Here is a 22,589-nt window from a genome sequence, read left to right on the forward strand (position 1 = left end):
TCAAAGAGGAGCATAACAATAAGGTTACATATGATGCTGGGAAGTGACTCCTGATCAGCCCATCATCAATTGGACAGATATGAACATTGGCAGTCATGAATTCATTTTATTTAATTGTGGGGTTTGAAGAAGTTTATGTTATTAATAGTCAATCGGGACCACCTGTCGCCCTCTGGTGGGTGTGGTCTTTTGCATTTACTTACACGTACATTATCCCAGGCCATAGCGATGAGCAGGTGAAATGATTGATGTAGTTTTCAAAACACTAACGCTCTTGGCGTAAATAATGAAGATGATTATATGGACACGATTTCGCAATGGTTTAAAACGTTGTAAATTAAGAATTGACTTCCTTCTAGAGCTTTTCTCCTGAACTCCCTCCTACCTTCACATGCAGGAGCATGAGTTTGAAAAAGCAAAAAACTTGCTGATAAGAGCACATGAAGAAAATGACACCAACAGACAAATCAAGTCCGTAAATAGAGGAGAAGATAAAATGAAAGACTTGGTGTAAGATCAGCTGCGACGCGGGTGAAGATGAGGACGGAGGAGGGGAGGGTCCCATATGATGTGCGGGGATTTTGATTGGAGGGTGCAGGCTGGAACATAATAGGTCTGATACAGGTGATATTGTTCTCTCCTTGGAAGAGGAATCTTTCTGCCATATGCCCTGTCTCTCAGGTACACGCATGACCCCTCCTCCTCGTTTTTCTTGAATATTACTTGCTCCATCACGCACGTGTCCCTCTTATTCATTTATTTGTGCATTCTTTTCTAACCCTGTTTGATATATTGTATGGGGCACAAGGCAACATTTATAAGACATGATGTAAAGGCCGAAGCAAAGCATTATTGGAGGCGAAGCATGCATGCATACATACATACATGCATATATATCTTCTTGTTGTCAACTTTTGTTTACTGGGCATATAATATATATTACTTTTAGCATAAAGTTGCCACCATCGTCATCACAATGATCTAATGACCAATGTCTGTGCCCCGAAAAAAAAGAAAAATAATAAACTTCAAAATATATGCATATAGCTGGCTAACACACTTACACCCACACATTAATCAGCATGGGCGAGTCACGAGCCAACTCCAATAAGTTTAATTTTTCAAATATGCACATGATTCAAACGCCTGATCTTCGATGTCCATGTTATGGAAATGGTTTTTTTTTTTTTAAAAAAAATCTAATATCGTAACTCATGGGAGGTTCATTCTAGTTTTTATGAAAAAAAGAGGGGTTTACAACGTAACAGAATGGTAAGCATGTCATCTGGTGCAGGAGATAATTAATTAGCTGGTGATCACAGTAAAGAGAGAATTAATTTGGTTAAGAAAGGTACTCGTCTTCAATATCGAACAGACTATACCTTGAACATAACTGTCTTCAAGAAGACAGAACTTATACACAATAAAAAAAAAAAAGAAGAAGGAATCCAAGGAATAAAATAAAACGTTATCTAATTTTGCAATTTTTTTTTATAACGTGTTATATAGCATCATGCATATCGTTTCTTAGTAGAAACACGAGAGTTATTACGAAACTATCTAAAAATGAGTGTGAAATAGAGGGACTGGTTGAATGAATTTCCCATTTAAAAATTTTAAGTTCTTATTTACGAATCCGCTAACCATATCCAAGTCTTCTGGCCCTAATTTTGGGCCGCTTACATTTTTTGGGCTACTATAGGTGAGCCCATTACTTCACATTGTCATGAGTCATTGACAAATTTTTCATGGCTACTATCATTTTCGTCAAATAATAAAAAACTCAACAAGCCCTTATTTCCTTTTTACATTACAACCATTCTTGCACGCTTAATATCACTGCGTGAATACTTCCGCGTTGAAAACTAAAAAAAAAGAAAAGAAATGCAATTGTCAAAATTTATCACCATGAAAACAAACATGTCCTTAAATTACACTTCATTTTTGTAATGATGTAAATACGTGTTTTTTTTTACTCTATTTAAAAAATAGTTTGTGTTTAAAAATTTCAAACCCTAACTAATTTCAACCGACCCTTTTTATTTATGTAAATTAATTAAACTTGGCCTATATAGAAAAAAAAAAAGAGGAAGTAAATTTTAATGCATGTATTTAAGTAATTCTTCCTGGAGGGAGACGAAGGCATAAGCGTATTGGAGTAATTGTAGTTAAATATTCGTATAATTAAAAGTACTCATTTCGGGTGACCAGCCTCATTAATTTAAGCAGTAAATAGTAATGATTGAAAGACCCCATGAGTGTACAGTACAACCTCACAAAACCTCGAAAATGTTGTTCGCATGTTTGCTGATCACCCGCAAGCCTTGACAGTAATACAAATTAAAAATAAGACAAGTACAGAAACACCTCCTTAAATTCGGGGTCACTTGCAAGAACAGTTCCTTAAACACTTAAATTGTAACTACACAAGTAAGTCTCTTAATCCTGACATTCGTTTTTGCACGCGCGGTGAGAGTACGTTAAAAATGTTGCGGAAAAGTTGCAAGTGCTGTACGTAAAAATAAAATAGGAAAAATAGCAATCGATGATGTCTATATATGTAAAAGTTATATAAGTTAAAAATCAGTTATTATCAAAACTCATAAATACTTATTGATTGAATTAATTTTTCATCGACAAGAATTTATTTAAATTTTAACAACAACTCATTTTAAATTAACAACAATATACTGAAGCTTATTATTCATTCAAATTTTAATAACAATTGATTCTTGATTAATATAAATTTCATACAAAGATTCTTGATTGCTATTTTTTCAATAAAATACCAATGAATAGTGTGGAGCTGAGAATTTCTAAGTTGAATGAAATTTGTCTGATTAAAAAAGAAGTTTTATATTTTATAAAAAAAATAACACCTTTTATTAAAAAATATAAGATATTCTTAAATGAATTACACTCTAAGATATAAGCTAGCTCATTATTATTAAATTAACACAATTTTTTCATATCAACCCTTATTTAATAAGATATTTCACTTAAAAGTAAATGATTAAGTAATTTATTTACTAAAAATATTTGTTTAAAAGAAACCCTTACTTACACATTAAAAAATAAAAAATGATTCATATTTTTTAATGGAGAGAATAAATTAAACAGAAAATATCCAAAAAAAAGAAGAAAATTTTCATAGAAATTAGTGAATCTCAAACTTTGGAGGATATTTAGGTATATGTAAAATACATATCCCAGAGTTAAGATTAAGACAGACAGAGGGTGAGAAAGCGATCGAAGTTCCAAATTAAATTTATAAGTTGAGAGGTGAAATTGCATTTGTTCCTTTCCACGAAACAAGTACTACTGTATAAAGTATCTAGCAAAAATAGTGTCAAAAAAGTGTAGGCATGATCAAAGAGGGTTGATATGGCGAAGAAGTGAGGAGAGCTTATCAGAGGTCAAGGGTTTGTCAATGAAGACATCGATGCCAGCTTCCATGAACTCCTGAACTCGTGCTTCGTCGATTCTCGTCGATACGCCTGCGATCTTGCTTCTGACTCGCATTGCTCGGAGTTCTCTCGTCGCCTTCATTCATTTTACAGTCGCCGACATGCAACACAGACCCCATACTCGCATTCAATACTAATCCAAATCCAAAGATACGTTTTTACTGTATATATGTACGTACACTTAAATTTTGAGAGTTTCCTGAGTGTGCGTTACAGTTACCTCGACGCCACTCATGACAGGCATGTCCAAGTCCATGAGAATTAGGTCAAAACTTCGGCCTGCTCTGTGAATGTCCACGGCTTCTTTTCCATTATTGACAGCCTCCACGTTTCTCACTCCAACACGGTTCAACATTGTCTCGTGGATCTTCCTCAACATTTCTTGATCGTCTACAACCAGCGCCGTTAATTCCCTTCTTGCTGAATTATCACCTTCCATTCTCTCCTACCCTCTCTCTCTCTACAAACACAAAAACACGTGCGCAATCGTTACACACACACACACACACACACACACACACACACATATTACACACTAACAGACGGTGGTGTGTGTGTGAGTGTCTTGATGTACGTATGCGGCGTCAAGATGAATATATATATATATATATATGAACATAGCACTGACCTGAATAGAGAACAAGTTGCTTGTTTAGAATCGTTTTGGACAGAGAAATCAAAACCAGTGGAATTGAAGAGGATGATGATGCGAAGCGAAGGAAAGAGAAGGGATATATATACACAAATACATGCATGTAGTAATGGGGCTCAAGAAAGGTTCGAGATAAGGATTGGGAGGAAAGAAAAGCAAGAAAAAGAAGAGAGACGATCAATATTGGATTTTGTGGCAAGATCTTTGGATTTGGTTAAAAATCTAATAAATCTGAGGGAGAGTGATATTTTCCAGAAATAGGGTTATTCCTACCTGGAGTAAACTTAGAGGGCATCTTTCCCTTTTTGTATGACACAGATAGACCAAATATTTCAACACTATTTTTTTGGGTCCTTTTGATGCTTCATGTTCTTTTAATTTCCACGCCAATTAAACCTCTACACCATACAATCCTTTTTTTTTTTTAAGCCTTTTCTTGTTTGTTTTATTCACTGTACTTCTTTCTTCCCAGGTCATCCATAGGGACAATTTTATCCTATTTCTTTACCTGCAGCTAGTTCACCCCCCGGGGGGGGGTCCATGCCTTTAATTCCAATTTAACAAAATTATGCTTGATAATATTATTCTTTCAATAATTAGCATATGATTTTATAGATTTGTCTTAGAATAATATAATGAATGTAGTTAAATAGTTTTTCTCCTAAATATGATGACATATATATGCAAAAATAAGTTAACTTCATTGATAACAAATATAATTACCAGAAAACAGGTTTTTGCAATGAATAATTGAAACCCTTAACAACAATACTTTATTCTTCACTTGTATTGTAAACGTAGTCAAATAATTTCATTTTTGAAAATAATTAATCAGATATATACGTTATGAAAAAACTAAATGACAACATACTTTTTTTTTTTTAGTTATTTTCATATATGCGTACACAGATAGATCGATATAGATGGATTCCTTGCAAAGTAGCTAGTTTCCTTCCTCTTTATTTTAATGCTAACATGGCAAATTTTAATTTCAGTGGAAAACAATAGTTATTGATCTTGCTTAACTTTTGTTAAAAAGTTATTCTTACTATATCGGACCCATTTAGCATCTTTAGTAAGAAAATTTTTCAGCCACTGAACTGTTGTTAATTTGTCAAGATTGTTAAAGAAAATAAAGGTTAAGAGGCAACAAAACAAAAGGACGTTCCCTTTAATTGCGCGACGTTCAAGTCCTTATCCTTTCTTTATCATCCAAGCACGCTATGTTATAATCCTCCAAGATACACATCTCATCATCTTCTCTTGTATTCACACACGCGCACACTAATTTCTCTATCAAATGACTTAATATCTCAACTATAAGGTAATATTAATTATCTTAAATAAAAATGTAAGATTTTTAGTTTGGATTTAGGTATAATAATTTGTATGAATCCAACAGTCGTAATAAATGTCCGCAAACACTCTCATTTTTGGATCACAACAAAATTATAGAAATCAGATTCACAGCTCAGGAAAGGAAAAAGTTCCAAATTCCAGTTCTTCCCAAGATGGGACTCTGCATTTGTGTTTGAATGTGGTTTAATAATTCCAGTTCTTCACTTTGATACATTTGAAGACCTTTCTTTCTTATTTATTTAAAATTATTGAGTCATAGATTTTAAAAATAAAAAACTTAACGTAACAGTTTTTTTATACTTAATATGTTAAATTTTTTTTTTTTGGTCTATTTTATCTCTTTATTACAATGAATTTCATTTTTATCAAGCGTGGGAACTGACCGAATTTCGAACAATATTGTTTTAAAGAAAAATTGAAGTTGAGCCTAAATTAAATAAAGAGCAACGAATCAAAGAGGGTTTATTTTATTCTTCTGAATTCTCCTGAGCTTTTACATTGGCATCTTGCAATGCAGTGGCAATAAATCTTGCAGTGTGCTTTTTGTGACCCGTGAACACCATATGAATATTGAACATATATAGGCCACTGTATATATAGCTGACTATGTTCATCAATGTCGACAAAAAATCAACGTTCTTACCAACTCCCATATTACGCATAAAAAGTACATCAAGTTTGGCAGACACGACAGTGTGATGTTTTCCTTTTAGAAACAAAAACCGTTCCACCATTAATTTTAGCCGGAGCCAAGCCATCACGCTTCACGCTTATTTGTTACCATATATTCATCTTTTTGTTGCTTAGTGACAATGTCTTGCTCCTTATCCAAAAATTGTCAAGTTTCACTCACTCATGTTCGTTTACTTTTATTTTCGACTTCCAGACATTCAATTCTTTACCTAAAGGGTATAAAGCCTTTTTCTTCATCCCACCAACCAGGGCCACCGTCACCGACGTTGACAAGAACTCTGTCATGGCAAGTTAAAACATTCAGCACTTGAAGTGATTAATTTTGATCCTCTCTCATTTACTCAAATGCTACACAGACAACTTAAATCTTTTAAAAGACTTGATTGAATCAATCATCTGAGCTTTCACTCCAAAGCCATTTCATACAATCAAATATGGTTTTCTTAATGCAAATTACAGTTCCCGTGCTGTACTTTCCCACCACCACTCTACAAATCCAACAAACATTGGCAGGGAAAAAGGGAGTAACAAATATATGGAATGGAGAAAACAAAACCAACCTGTAAACTCATGCACACGATGTACAAAAATCAAACAAGACAATATCTCAAATTGAAATTTTTTTCCCCTCGATGCTGCTAATCACTGAGTGGTGTCAATTGGCGTGCCTGTTCTGGCCTGTGAGATTCGATTTGCATAAATGGTGACCAGCTTCAACTGCGTGCTATTAAGACCTTGCAAGTATGGCAAGAATGCTTTCCCGAGCACGATGTATATGTCCACTAGACAGAACACAACTGTCTGTACCATGCAACGTAAAGTATAGACATGTAATGAGAATAATGCAAGAATACATATATAGACAGAGGTAAAGCGCATCAGAAAAGACCTTGACACTTCATGCAATATAAGTAAAACCAATCTCCCAATGCTCCCGGAAAATAATATTGTTAGATAGAGACAGCTTTATTAATTATCCACCTTGTGTATATTATTGGCAAGTCATCTTGAAGGACCACAAAAAATAAAAGCTCTGTATGAACTTAAAAGGATTAGAGACACTCAGGCAGCTGACTAGTAAGGTAGATGCGAAGCACGCCTATGTGGCTCAGGTATATAGAACTATAATAGGAAGTAAATTTACTAGAACACCTAAAACTAATTGACCATCCAAGTTCCAGTAAAACGAACTAGTCTCAGATTGAACCAAACTTCCAAGAAGGAACAATGGAAGCAGGCACGGTTGTTCCACAGGAAAAACATTTCATGAAAAGCCTTCAGAATTCTTTTGAATTTTTACAAGCCCGTTTTCTGAAACCAGCTGAAAGCTTAAGCATATGGATCAGCGATCACTACAGAACATTTAATGGTACTCCTTGATGATAGGGCTTTTTTTTTTACCGCCTAATAGGATGCATAAAGTAGAGGACCAGAAATGAATGATTGCATACAGGGACCCATTACCTTACGAACATCTGCGCTCTGGTTTCCAAAAGCATCAAAAAGAGGAGGCAGAAAGGAGGGTAATTGAGCCATCAATTCCTCCTGAGAAAGCCGGCCAATAAGCTGAACACAGGAATAGCATGTGTTATACAAAATGCATATCAATACAACAAGCATTATCCCACTAAGTGAGGTCGACTACATGAATTGTACAATACTATTGTCTTCTATCATTTACCAAAAATTAAGAGGTCTCGATTAACAACTTCCATTAGTGTTCTTTTTTACCTTCCTTTACCCCTTTTAATAGAGTTCAAAATTATCCATTCCACTATTAATGCCTCCCGCAGCCTTTTTTGTATATGTTCAAACCATCTCAAACGATTTTTTACCATTTTCCCCTCAATAGGTGCGATGCTCATCTTTTTTTTTTTTCATGCGCTCATTTCAAATTCTATCTTTAAAACACATATCCATAATGTAAATTAAATTTGTGAAAGAAATTGGTTCTTTCTTTTCTCAAAGAGAATTCAATTGAAAAGAATATATGAAAAGTTGGAATTAGATTCAGATGGATTTTTTCATATAAAACCGCCACTTGGTGCAACTGCAAGGCCGATAAAAGGTTGTAAGAAACAACTACCTTCGTCAAACAATTTATGGAGGTAACAAGATTTTTCTCATCTTCAGTAACCAGTAAAGGGACAATAACCTGAAACGTTACAAACTCAGAGCCATCAGCTTAAAGTTAACAAGGCAAGTTTCTTTTTCTCTCAAAGATGAGGGAGTCCATGAAGTAGAAAATTTAAGGAATACATACACTTAAACATCTGAATGGATCACACTGAGACAAAACAATGGTAAGGCAGTGATCAGCTTCGTTTGCGACCTAAACAAAGAATAGAAGAAGCTGAGACTGGGAACAGTAGAGAAAGAAAATTTTGGTGAAATAGTACCTTAGGAACAGTATCCTTTGTAACATGAAGCAGCTTTTCAATTACAATCTCAACTGACTCTTTCATGGCATCTTTCTGGGAGGAAAAAGAAACTTTCTTATCAAATTGTCAGTCCCAAAAATGCTCAAGAGCTAATGTGTAAAGTTACAAGTACTGCAGGAATTTTGGTTTTAATAATCCACTTAACTTATTTTATTGAACAGCAAACTATGGAGAAATATACAAGATAAATATACTCCAACTAAAAGTCGCAACTCCTATCCCAATCGAAACAGAACACTCAAGCTAATATTTATCACATAGAAATATTATGCAACCAAAAGAACAATCAGGTTTTGAATAAAAGAAAACAAACAAAACAACTGACAATAACATAATTAAAAATAGTTGTAGTTTCCAACAAGTACTAATTAAGCGAGTGTAAAGAACATGATTAAAGAATGACATGAAAGAAATAAAAACCTGGTTTTTTAATATTTCAACTACAACTGAAAGAGCAAGCTCTCTAACTGCGGAGTCTGAATCATCCAACTCTTCAAGCACAACTGCCAGAATCTGATTAAAGGACTGCAAGTTCACCAGGAAACTATCATTTCATTAAGTGAACAAATCTAAAATTATCGTTTGACATGGTTCAATATAACAAAATTTTTTTTTACTGATTAAACCTCACTATCAGTCCATCTACATTCATTGCATTCAAAAAGTTCGTAAAAAATCACAAATATGGAGGGACTGGCTCTTTCATTGCAAAACAGTTAACATTGTCATCACCAGAGATTTACATAAAACTTGGAGACACGAAGGAGATTAGGTAATCAAATATCCAATCAATCAAGCATACCTTCATCCAAATAGAAGAATCATTTTCAGTAGAAACTTCAATTAACTGTTGAAGTGCAGCTTGCTTGCTTGAAATAGGAATGCCATCACCCGCACTGCATATCTACCAGAAAGCAACAATTGTATCTTGTCAATAGACACAGGTTAAAGTATAAATGATCTATCACATGCTTGTAGGTCATAATTAGCTTTTGTCTCCTGATATCTGCATTTTTTTCAGCGAGTTTAGAATCTAGCTTAGCAGTTCCATAGCACACTGTTTGATGCTTTGGGGGAGTTTTGATTTGAATTAGACCGACCCAGTTAGATCACTTTCTTACTGCCCCTTTCTATAATTTTAGAAAGGCAAGTATAAATGAGTTTTATTTTCTCCAGTGTTTGGTATCTTTGGTTGGAGTGTAGCCCTATATTTCAGCCATTATATCTCTCTGCAAAGGCATACAGCCACTATTTAGTAATCATTAATTCTTTTTCTTGCTTTATTTTCCTACTCTACAACATCTGCAGTTTGGCAAATCCTCATCTTCCCTCCTTGCACAGACTCTGCAACAGAATCTTGTATTCAATCTAAAAATGTTACAAAGTCAACTCATCTTATACTAGCAGCATAACTCACCAGATGAAGGATTTGAGGAATGCCAGGCTCTGAATCTTTCAAGTTATTCTTGACATATTCAGGCGAGCAATGATCAAGGTCCAATTCAGGAGGATCTTTTTCAAGTCCAAAGCCTACATTTAAATTTAAATGTTCTAAGGACATCAGATCATTGACATCCAAATGAGGCGTTGATAGACCCTCAAAGTCCATGTTACCATCTGAATGCCCAGGTTGACTATTATGAGAGCCAAAGTTTTGGCCCATTGAATTGACAGCATCAACAGGATCTTTAGTCCTTGAACCAAGAATACCACTAGTAGAATCAGTTTCATTATTTTGATATGGATGTTCCTGATTTTCACCAGACGCTGCTTGGCAAAAACTGGCTTTAACAAGGGTTAAATCTTGGGAACTCCACTTCCTACCACCATCACCATCAAGAGAACCAGCAGAATACCTTCCAAGGTAGTTAGCTTTCCTAGAGAAACCAACATATCCATCTTCAGAGGATGTTCCAACATCAAATGGATCAAATGAAGACTTAGAGCGTTGTCTCTCCTTCTTGTTCTGCAAATGGTTTATTAGGTCCACTTCAATGCGAGGAGTATATTGTTTAAGGGCTCGTCTCAATGAATTTTGTTCTTCAACTGACAAACTGAGGATAAAATTTAGCAGTGCAGTTGAATCAAAGTGAGAGTATACTGATATCATGCATGTAATGGCCGCTTCTTTAAGCTTTGTATTTCTGTCATGAACCAAAGGAGTTAACTTGGTAAGCCATGACTTCAGGATGCCAATATTGGCAGCACCTTCTGGATTCAGTGAATGGTTGTTGAAGGAACTGATTGCAAACTCAATGACAGCCAATTTTGCCTTAGGAGACCTTTGTTCATCGAGTGAACGTAGTAATGCAGGTAAAAGATAATCTATACTGTAAGTTTTGCTAACAACTTCCAACGTCATGGAGCATGTTTGCCTGACAAGTTCTTTTGGGTCAATTAACCGAGAAAACACATGGGGTAATATTCTTTCCATGTAACTCTCAAAGGGCTTCCGGCATGCTGGAACAACATCCGAAAGTGTTGAAAGAGCAGCCTGTGCAACTTTATGGTGAGGATCATCCAAGTGCTGAAAAAACAACTTCATAACCTTTTCAAAATTCTGGACCACTTCCTGAATTCCCCTTGGACCTAGCTGTAACAAGTTGTGAAGATAGTTAAAAGCAGCAACCCTAGCAGACCAGTTAGATCCTGAACTAAGCCCTTCACTTAGAGCTTCAGGGAGAGATGCTGGTCTATCTGCATAACTTGACACCTCTCCAAGAGAAAGTTGGCTATCGTCAAAACTTCTCCTCTGGCCAGCAGACATACGCCCAGCTACATTTTTTCTCACTAGTGGCCTCTGGAAATTAGGCACATAACTATTCTGTGAATCCCTAAAGTTTTCTTCTCTATAAGGGGTATCCAAATATTGCCCATCAATGCGGTGGTTCATAGCCCACCTAGCCTCCCTATTGTTGCCATTGTCATCAACGGAATTTCTTTCTTGCAATCTTTCAGAAACCCTTTTACTTGAGTATGATGAAAGTGCTGATAAAGGTTCAATACTAGTATTACTATTATATGATACCTTACTGGAGTTTTTGGAAGCTTGAATTTGTGAAATTATGTCAGACAGACCCAAGCCACCATTTCGGTTACTACCTTTATTGACACCAGATACAACTGATTCTGTTCTTAAAGAGTTTGTCAGATTACTGGATGCTGGGACAGCAGCAGGGAATGGTGGATCACGAGATGATGGAGGGTCAACTCCTGCACTAGGGGCAATAAGATAAAAATTAAGCCATTCACAAATAGCTTTAAATTATACCAACAGCAAGACTAACCATATCAAAACATCAAGAGTGAAAAATAATCATATTTTTGACAGGAAAACTTTTTTGGTACCTAGATCCAAGCTGGATGACGGGAGAGCAGAACTATGCTTATTAGACAAATCCAAGCCTCTGAGCATGCTTTCAATGGCAGTGACCTTCTGTTTGCTAGAATGCAACACACTTTCCAAACTTCGCTCAGCACCTTTACCAAGTGATTTTGCCTGTGAAAGAAGTAAACCAGAGGAGACAGATGTCCCTGATGATAAACTTGAACTCCTGTCCATTGCAACAATAGCAGAAGTTCCATATCCAGGTAGATTAGAAGGAGCAGAGGCTTGGCTATTTAATGACACCAGTGCACCTCTGTCACGAATGGAAGGTGAAGCATGTTGCTTGTGTACTCCTCCATCCTCTTCATTTATTAACTGCAAGTTACAATCACTTAAAATGGCTAAGAAACAAAATCAAGGATAAATAGCACCTGATTTAAAGGATATACCCTTTGAATAACTGGATCAAAGGATGAAAATAGGCGACGGGAACGTTCAGGCCATGTTTTTGCAAATAGTCTATAGCACATCCTTGCAGTAGACCGTACCTATCAAATATCACGTAATTATTTCCAACCATAAATGAAAATGACATCAATGAATATCAATTGCTGAAAAATCTCTGTCCCGAATGAATAAATTTAGGTAAACAAAAAGGACAAGCTTTTTTTAAAAAATAAGATTGATTACATTTTTATATCTTAACCTAACAGCAAGTTAAAAGAGAAACTCTCAGATATATTAGCAACCAAAATTGTATAATGAAACAGAAGAATCAGATAATTATGTCAATCTATTCAACAAAAAAGTCTTTAAAAAAATGATGATGCCATCCCACTTTCCTAAATGTGAGATCAACTCATAGACTAGCAGACGCATGCAAGACTTGTAACAAGCAACAAATTGGGTCGATACTTATCACCTGATGACCATGGTCGCAAGAAAGCATTGAGTCTCTACAAAACTAACTGTTAAAATAGTAAGCATTTTTCATTGCTTCCTCGTTGGGTGATTGAACTTTAGTCATTGCAATTCAAACAAATGCCTTTTGAAACAATTAGAAAGATCCAATTTTCTGTCTAATTATAAACCGTAAAAGCAGGTTGTCTATGCATTCAAAGATTCCAAATTTTAATTATTTATAAGTAAATGCATGCAAATATTTATACATAAAAGTAATCCACCAATATAACTTAGAAGGATTTCTAAATTTCAGTATCATTTCCACAATCCACCAAGTTAAACATTTTAAAGAATTCAAAATTTTAATCAAACTCCTTCCCTTCACTTTCTGCAACTTCAACTACCAAACACATACTAGGTTCCTTGGTCACGTATGCAGAACAGCTACTTCATTATAGGTCTAGTTAGGATAAATTGGAAGACTACAAATATCATTCAGGAAATTACAAATTACAGACAGAAGTCGTGAATTCAAATAACTTAAAACTATGAAAGCTACCTCACTCATTGCATCTGAAACACAACACCTTATCAGATCCTCATATAAGTCAGCCAATCGCTGTATTTCTGGTTCATCAGGCCATTGTTCCAATATCAAAAGAGCATATTCACAACACCTACAGCATGAAAGGCATAAATCAAAGCGCAAAACACCCACATTTTATCCCAGAAAGTAGACAACCATACCTTGCACGAAGTACTGCATTGCGATCCTTTTTTGCACAATCAGCTATACAAGGAAGCACTCGGGCAACTTTGCAGTTACGCAACATCTGGAAAATAGAGGGCCAACGTGAATACAGCATAACGAAAGGGGAGAAAAGGCTGCAGAAAATTACATAAGATTTGCAATACCGTCTTTATGCAGTTATCTGCAGACTCTGCAATTACCAGTACAGTGATCACAACCAGCTTAAAAAGGACCTGATTCACAGATGAAAATTGATTATTGATGAACACTATAAGCACAAATCATCTAATCAAAAAAAACTTACAGGTTGAACACTTCAGCACAACTTCATATAGGTCTTTAGGATAAATTGGAAGACTACAATATCATTCAGGAAATTACAAATTACAGACAGAAGTCGTGAATTCAAATAACTTAAAACTATGAAAGCTACCTCACTCATTGCATCTGAAACACAACACCTTATCAGATCCTCATATAAGTCAGCCAATCGCTGTATTTCTGGTTCATCAGGCCATTGTTCCAATATCAAAAGAGCATATTCACAACACCTACAGCATGAAAGGCATAAATCAAAGCGCAAAACACCCACATTTTATCCCAGAAAGTAGACAACCATACCTTGCACGAAGTACTGCATTGCGATCCTTTTTTGCACAATCAGCTATACAAGGAAGCACTCGGGCAACTTTGCAGTTACGCAACATCTGGAAAATAGAGGGCCAACGTGAATACAGCATAACGAAAGGGGAGAAAAGGGCTGCAGAAAATTACATAAGATTTGCAATACCGTCTTTATGCAGTTATCTGCAGACTCTGCAATTACCAGTACAGTGATCACAACCAGCTTAAAAAGGACCTGATTCACAGATGAAAATTGATTATTGATGAACACTATTAAAGCAACACAATCATACTAATCAAGGGAAAAGATTGAACTTACAGGTATGAACACTTCAGCACAAGCTTCAAAATCACCTAGGAGTTCTTTTGACAGAAAGCACAATAAATGGCAAGCCTAGAGCAGCAAAGCAAAAAGAAAAAAGAAAAAAAAAAATGTATCATGATAAGATTTTGACACACGCACTTGCTTTCTTAAAAGGGGGATAAAAATCAATATGCAAACATGAGAAAAAGAAATGTTAACACACCTGCTTCACAATGCTGGACCTTCGATCTGATAATTGAGTGGTTAAAGGTCCAACAAGTTGCTTCAGGAGTCCTCGAAAACATGGATAGTCAGCAGCACCTGATAATGAAAGCATTCAAAAGATGTCCACTATTGTGACACTGACAAAAAGATATATCTAGTAAAACACCTAAATAGATGAACAGAAGTTTAAATTTTCAACAGTGCAATTATCGTTTTGAACTGCTACATAAGCCCTGGTTCTTTTTGGAACTTGGATCTTATAAAAAGTACCTCTATATGCACCCCAAATTGGTACTTGGTAGACAGGTGGCACTCAGTAGATTAGAATTTTTTGGACCCTATAAACACTTCTCTTACACTTCTTATTGTTTGTCAAAGATCTATTTCTTCGATCAATTCCATAATTATTTCATGCCATAGTTCAATGGACAAAGACTAAAGCACTTCACTAATTTAAGACAAAGATCACCAGAAGTTCTTCATACTAATCTCATCACATCAAATAAATTTACGGTTGCAAGTTTCGTTGCCCATCTAGACTTGGAATAACCATTAGACATCCCAATAAAGTTACTTCTGCGAAACCCAGGTGCGAGAACAGATAGTAGAAGTATTTTCATTGAACTGCATCATAAGCATATGATACAACTCCTGAACATACTATTGAACAGGAGATTTGGAACACCAACCTCCCAAAACAAGACCTTCAACTCTCTGCATAGCAGCAATACGAATTGACCAATCCTTTTCTGGGACAAGGGTAGATGCAATCTTATCAATTTCCCTGATTAACTCCTTCTCAGAGTACACTTTGATAGAATCTATGGGTTTCTCTGTGACATCACCATTTCCTGCTCGTAAATCATAATAGAATATAAACAAAAAAGCAGTGTTTAGTAATGAAAGTATCTGAGCATCATAAATTTCTCAAAGAACAGAAGCATATGTGTACCAAAATTATCAGACTATACCTACTATATTAACAGCATACAATAACAACAAATCTTATCCCACTAAGTGGGGTTGGCTTACTATATTAACAGCATAAAACTTGGAATCTTTTCCAACATAGGACTTCCCAGGTGATTCTCTTCCAATCATGTGGTTGTTCTCCCTAATTTCATCTAACTTCTACCACCATAATCATCTCATATTTTACACATTTAACAGCATCTTATGGCACATTTCAGTATTCCCCATTGAAGGCATGCCGAAGAAATTTTCTTCCATTTACCAACTAAAATTGGTCAGAGCCCATGACCAACATGGATTCAAGGTGGATCCAATGATCATCTAGGCAAAACATGCAAATCATCCCAACATAACTTGAAAGCTCAAGAGTAATGCCAAAAAAGAGTATAATCGTTGCATTCAGTGCTAGTTTAATGATATAGAATGAGGCAAATCAAACTTTGAAAAAATCAAAGCAAAATTGTGATCCTGAGACAAAACATGTCCATCACAACTACCAAATAATTGTAATAAGAATATAATGCAATTTCAGAATAAGTGCAAGAGAGTTAGAATGAATAGTTCAGAGTTAATTACATTTGCAGTATTTTATATTTCTCATATTCATTTATTCTTGCCAAGCGTTCATGTGATTTAGTACATTTTATTTTTCTTATGTCTGATATGCTTCATTTCATAAGAACATGACTATAGATACTTATTCTTTATATATATATATATATATATCCAAAACTCCCTCACTGTGATAGAGTGCGAGCCTTATTTGCATACTCACATTCTCAAATCTCCCTCTATCCAAGAATTACAAACAATCTAACCTGCAAAAATAGAGTTTTCCCTTGATGAACTTTTAGCTTTTGGGCTGCTTTTCTTGGAAGTAAAGCTTAAAGGTTTAATTTCTCCAGCAACAAAGCCACCAGGTATGCCATCAGAAGAACGTACTTTGGTTGAATACCCTCTAGCCTAGCATTAATATCTTTCACCTGAAACCACAGTAATTTAACCAAAAAAAAAAAAAGAATAGTGAAAAGTCACATACTTTTGGCAAGATATAGGAGAAGGGCCTCAATAAGTCCAAATCAAGCAGTGTGTGTATGAAATAACCACCACATCAGATAGTTGATTCCCTATTTGGTAATTACCAAAGAAGAAGGAAGGTTGTGGCGCTGAAGTTCATCACGAAATTGAGGACCAGCTTGTGCATACATCTCCTGTCAAGAGAAAATGTTTTTTTAAAACAAAAGCACTAAATAACATTCTTCTCCTACTTTAGGATAAATTAAGATCACATCAGCTTTTAATTTTATCAGTTATGATCCATGTTTAACATGATTCAAACATCAAATGACACCTTCTAAAATAGACCCACCACCACTATTCCACTCTTCAATCTTCAGAAGCATATTGCTAAATGATACCACAAGAAAAAATCAGACAAAGGCATACGCGGATTCATATAGAGAGAGCAACTTTCTAAGAAAAGCTGCAAACAGTACACAATACTAGCACTTCTTTCTTTTTCTCCTTTTTCACCCATAATCATTCAAGCCAACTATCAATATGGAATCCCCTCCCCCACGTTTTGTCTATTTGCGTGAACTAAGATAAACTTGATAATGGGTTCTATACCTAATAATATGTAAAGACACAAAGATTGGGGAAGCTAACCTCAATGCACAAGATAGCTGCTTCCCTAACACCAGGATTTGGATCATTTAGCAACCGCAAAAGCTGAAATTGATCAAAATGGAAAGGGTTAGTATCACGTCCTAAAATAGCAAACATTCTAATGATATGTGCTGCTCACTGCTAAAAGTCAATAAACATACTGAAGGAAGAATAGCACGTTGAAGGGTGAGCTCAGTAGATGCAAATAGACCAATTGCAGATGTGACAGTCCGAGCAAACTCCTCTCTAACTCTCCAGCTTTTGTGTGTCCAAGCAAAGAGTCCTGCTCTTTCAACAATTATTGTGGGGGAAGAAACCTAAAGACCAAATGAAAAATTGAAACCAATATCTCCAATTGTTATGTAGAAGCTACTCACAGACAGTTAATCATAAATTCCTTAATGTTTCAAATGGCCAAGTTAGTTAATAAGAGCCTCTGCAAATGTAGAGCACAATACTCATTGGCTCATCATTGCTCGATTTGGTGTCAGTTTCACTGGAGCAAGATCAAAATATAGGAGTTGGGAGCGCCGCAATTTAAAATACCAATATACCGCAACAACAAATATCTAAAAAGTCACGATAAGAGAGTGAAAGATTCATTAATAATTGCTAGGGTGTCGGCAGCATTCAGCCAATAAGCTTCCTCTTCATAGAATCAACGTTTATTTCTTGCAAATGCTTTTCCAATTTCTTACCCTTAACTCTTGTTGCTCTGTTTTTTTTTTTTTTTTTTTTTTTTTAGCCAAGGTCAAACTGGTATTGCTTAATATTTCAAAAGACTGCAACCATAAGAGATCATTTTTCATATTTCTTGGATTTTCTACTTTGCAACAACGGACATTGCTGATGAACTCGTTAGACCTCATAAAATAGTTTGTATTTTGACACTAAAAGAAGACTGGAATTATTGCTATGCGATTGAACACCCCTCGTGTTCAGGTAGAACTAACTAGAGTTCAGAGAGCAAAAATATGCCACTTAGGATGTATTTGGTACACAGGCACCTTTATTCTCAATATCAAGCATGCACGGGATAAGCTTGGGGGATGTCAAATTCCCACATCTTTTGGGAGATATGAGACGGGAATTATATGCTTGTTTAGCACGTGAATGCTGGTGTCTCTATCCTTTAATGATGTACTAACACTGAGCACGGCTATTCACATTAGGTACCTGAGATACGGAATAATCTGCATGCTTGGATTAACATAACGTGGTACCAAATTGACTTTAGGACTTGAATAATGGGGCTTTGGGGGAGTGTGTGCGGGTGGGTTCTATGAACGGGAAATGTGGGAAGAGACTCAGATGGGGGGGCTGAGGACTGAGGAGTAGAACCGCGAAATGTAGAGGAGCCGTCAAATTCGAAGAGGTTTTCGGGTGTGGGGGAGAGAGTCGCAGTCGTACGGGGAAATAGCAAAGTTGATGGCGAGAGAGAGAGATAGAGAGAGATGACGGGGCACAATCGACGGGCTAGAGAAGGCGATCGTGGATGAGACGTTGAAAACTTAAGCGACTGTTTAAGACAGATATCTCATCATTAAAAAATTCTTATAAAATTACGAAATTGCTAATGCTAATTGCTAATATTGTTTAATTAGTAACTGAAAAACTTTAATAACAAGCAATTGACAATTTTAATATTCCTAAATGACTAGGATTTTAGAGCAATTTTCTATTTTATTAAATTTCTTTAGCTTAACACATCTTTTCAACCATCCTTTAAAAAGTCTGGCAATACAATAATCCTTATATTTCAAATATGTTCAAAAAAAGAAAGAAAGAAAGACATATAAAAAATTGTAATTCTTGTATATAAGTGGGTTGCCTTTCCATGTATATGTGCTTTTAATCTTAATTTCTCGAATCCTCCCCAATGCTTCTCCTTTAGATTCTATTTGATTTGATAAGATGAAATAGTTTTTATGAAATTGAAATCAACTATAATTAACTTATAAAAATATATTTAACATGTGACGGGACCAATATAATTTTCATAAGTATGCGTTTTTAAAATTAAAAAATAAAAATATCCTTTCAAAAAAAAAAGGATTTTGGCTTTGAAAGGCAGAGAGATAATAACTCAATAAGAGGGAGATGGACGAAGCAAGTGAAGCAAATGGGACACCGACTAACGTTGCCTATGGCATGGAATGAGGAAGAGCCAATCTCAGGCATTGAATGATCACCAAAGAGGAAGCGACGAGTGGAGGCGATCGAAAAAATCTTTGCTATCCTGTTTTGGTTTGAAATCCATCACTGTTAAGAGTAAAGAGGCAAAGCACATTGCTGTCTATGAAATACAAGGGTGCATATTGTTGTGGTTCGTTACTGACAAGGACATCGTTGTCAGACGCCAGTGAAAGGACATCATCACTGGTTGGTTGCTATTGCTGAAGCGTCGCGGGGACGAAGAAGGTGTAGAATGGAGGAGGTGGTAAAATTGAAGACAAATACGTAGAAAATATCATAAAATCGGATTTCACCGTACACACGTTAGAATTTGACTTTGTTTATTTTGCAAGGACTGGGAATCTCTAAATTTGCATTTATAGCATGCAAAATGCACTTTCACATGGATTGCAATTTTTTTTTTTTTAAATTGATTCCAAGGTACCAAGTACAATGCTAGGTAGAATATCCACTCTTTGGGTTGAATTTTTGATTTTTTTTTTTTAAACATTCTTTGCATTTGCAGCAGTTCCCATCTTTTCCCCCTGCCGACATAAATGTCCCTATTTAATTTTGTAAACACTCAGTCCAAAAAGAGACGAATTAGCCTCCAATATTAATTTAAAATATGTTTGATTTAAAAAATGATAATAAAATATTTTTAATTATATAAATAATATATAATTATTCAAAATATCATAAATTCTTTGTGTTAATAAATTTAAATTAAAAAGATTATTTTGCCTTTATTGACAAGTTAGTGATTTCTTGTTCAATTTTTTTATTCTTTAGATAAAAGTTATTATTTCTTAAACAAAATTGTAATTGAGATTTTTATTTTGAGAACTTATTTTTCATAACAAAATTACATTTGATAAGTTATGATTTTTTATTCGATATTTGTGATTCATTGAACAAAAATTATTATTCTTTAATTAAAAATTGTGATTGGTATTTGTTTTGTAATAATAATGATTATATTTAATAAGTTGTTATTTTTTATCAACTCTTGTAATTCTTAAATAAAATTATTATTCTTTAACAAAGTTGTTATAGAATTTGTTATTTTTAATAGGAAAACATACATTTTGCTCCTTGCATTTTGTTCGTATTTTGTTATAAATTCTTGTACTTTTTTTTTGTATTTTTGGTCCTTACACTTTCATTTTGGCATTTTAGATCCCTAAATGAATAAAATGTAAGGATCTTGGATAAACGTAAAATATCAAAAAATGAAAGTATAGGGACCAAAAACATTAAAAAATATAAAAATCTATAACAAAATACGAGCAAGTGCAGGTATCAAAATATATGTTTTTCCTTTTCAATAAAAGCAAAATAATTTTTTTACTTTAAAATTTGTTGACATTGAAATTATAGCATTTCAAATGATTATATTGTTATTTATATAATTAAAAAAATTTATTATTATTTTTTCTTAATTTTATATTAAAAATTATCAGAACCTCACAGTTTTAGTGTAAGCAGCATCCTAATTTCCAATGTGAAAATAAACACGCAATCAAGTGATGATCATGTTTCACTTCACGCTACTCCTTACTTTTGCTTTTTGCAAAACGAAATATACAAATTCAATGAGTCGCAAACTTGTGCTGCAACTACAGGGTACAGGCTTTATGAGTAGCCAAAAGTCCTCATCACCAGTTCTTGTCAAAGCTTTTTAAAACCAGAGATGGTTAAAATTTTGCCACAGATTATTTCTTATAAGCAGGCGCCGAGACAATACCACGCAAAAAATACATATATGGAAAACAATTATGTGGTTGGGGAGATATAGATTATAGTGACTATAGTTGACATCAAATCACCAACAAAATTTGATTATACAGTTTCACCTAATATTCTGAACTCAATATAATTATTAATCCAATCGGTGGAGGTTTTTCTTCTGGGTACATTGAACTGAAACCTCACAAATTTGTTATATCCAGAACTTGACATTGGATCCCTTTAATCACTACTGCTTCGCGTCAAATCATCAGCTGAAGTAATAAAAATAGAAAAGCACGTTACAAAGTAAATGACATGACACGAGCAATTATTTTTTGTTTGAAATTAAAGCTTAATTGCACACAAAGAAATATTCCGTAGTTTTCAAAAGAAAATTAGTCTCCAGCGCGTTTAATTCATCAGAATGCTTTCGTACTAATTGCCAGAACTAAAAGCATAATGCCCTCAATACGAAACGTTTCAGTCTTGAAATGGATAGAGATGATAACGTTGATTACCAAATTAAGAAACCTACCTACAAGCAAATTATACTGGGACGGGTAAATGAATTTTTACTAAGCATCGAGTTCCTGAATTAGCTTGAGTCGTGTTAAAGAAATGTGAACATTACAAGGTATAACCCGTAAGTTGTTGAACAGAAATTTTGATGAAAATAATGTGCTCACCAACTTGAAAGCCAATTAACTTTTCCGTGGAGATGAAATCAAGGCAAGCTAATCCCTTAGTTGCACGTTATTTAGATAAATTCATTCTTATAAATCACTCATATCATTTGAAATCAAGATAAGTAATGAAAGGAAGTTGTTGCTGTTGTTTATTGTTATTATTAAAGGCTACTAGTTCACCTGTTGAGTAAAAAGTCCCTACAGTAGTGTTTGTTAATATCATTGCACTTGTGCAAGAGTAATCAAGTATTCTTTTATCAAAAGTAATTATGTTCAAGGCATAATCGAACATTAAACATGAACATTTCTTTTGAGGGATTAATCCTTTTGGTAAACCCAATTCTTGTTGATTTGCTAATATCCAGCTGAATATATGATCTTATAATCAACAACAACAACAACAAGCCTTTATCCCATTAGGTGGGGTCGGCTACATGGATTGCAAGACGTCATTGTGCTCTATCATTTATTAAGCTTTTAGAAATATTATTAATTAAGAGATCACGTTCAACAACTTTCAAGAGTGTTCTCTTAGGCCTTCCTCTACCTCTCTTAATCGGACTCAAAGTTATATGTTCCACTCTTCTCACTAGTGCCTCCCTTAGTCTTC

At 34.8% G+C, this 22,589-nt stretch overlaps 2 protein-coding genes across 2 annotated transcripts; both read right to left on the reverse strand.

The window, feature by feature from the left end:
• Positions 1-3,288: 3,288 nt before the first annotated feature.
• Positions 3,289-4,245, reverse strand: LOC129305057 (two-component response regulator 24-like). The gene is made up of 3 exons (XM_054944970.1): positions 4,096-4,245; positions 3,688-3,925; positions 3,289-3,543 (listed from the first exon to the last, which is right to left on the reverse strand). Exons 2-3 carry the CDS (start codon positions 3,904-3,906, stop codon positions 3,370-3,372), a joined length of 393 nt encoding a protein of 130 aa, XP_054800945.1. The 5' UTR covers positions 3,907-3,925; positions 4,096-4,245; the 3' UTR covers positions 3,289-3,369.
• Positions 4,246-6,532: 2,287 nt separating this feature from the next.
• On the reverse strand, positions 6,533-19,734 carry LOC129305630 (CLIP-associated protein-like). The gene is given in 26 exon segments (XM_054945614.1): positions 6,533-6,972; positions 7,636-7,737; positions 8,258-8,326; positions 8,435-8,503; positions 8,571-8,645; positions 9,033-9,137; positions 9,415-9,516; positions 10,030-11,825; positions 11,961-12,315; positions 12,390-12,488; positions 13,403-13,520; positions 13,591-13,676; positions 13,759-13,827; positions 13,983-14,145; positions 14,216-14,301; positions 14,385-14,453; positions 14,538-14,612; positions 14,746-14,843; positions 15,437-15,598; positions 16,538-16,663; positions 16,666-16,702; positions 16,862-16,930; positions 17,388-17,450; positions 17,549-17,704; positions 19,527-19,626; positions 19,727-19,734. Coding segments are annotated over 26 exon segments (4,416 nt in total). The 3' UTR covers positions 6,533-6,813.
• Between the last annotated feature and the right edge of the window lie 2,855 nt (positions 19,735-22,589).

This window comes from Prosopis cineraria, unplaced genomic scaffold, assembly GCF_029017545.1.
Source record: "Prosopis cineraria cultivar Desert tree isolate PC_DT_omini unplaced genomic scaffold, ASM2901754v1 PC3, whole genome shotgun sequence".
Classification (NCBI taxonomy): domain Eukaryota; kingdom Viridiplantae; phylum Streptophyta; class Magnoliopsida; order Fabales; family Fabaceae; genus Prosopis; species Prosopis cineraria.

What these genes read in the sequence shown, in the direction of transcription:
- LOC129305057 (XM_054944970.1), bottom strand. Translation starts at nt 3,906, where the DNA reads ATGGAAGGTGATAATTCAGCAAGAAGGGAATTAACGGCGCTGGTTGTA. An exon ending in CTGTCATGAGTGGCGTCGAG is followed by an intron (nt 3,544 to 3,687) that starts GTAACTGTAACG and finishes AAATGAATGAAG; the next exon opens with GCGACGAGAGAACTCCGAGC.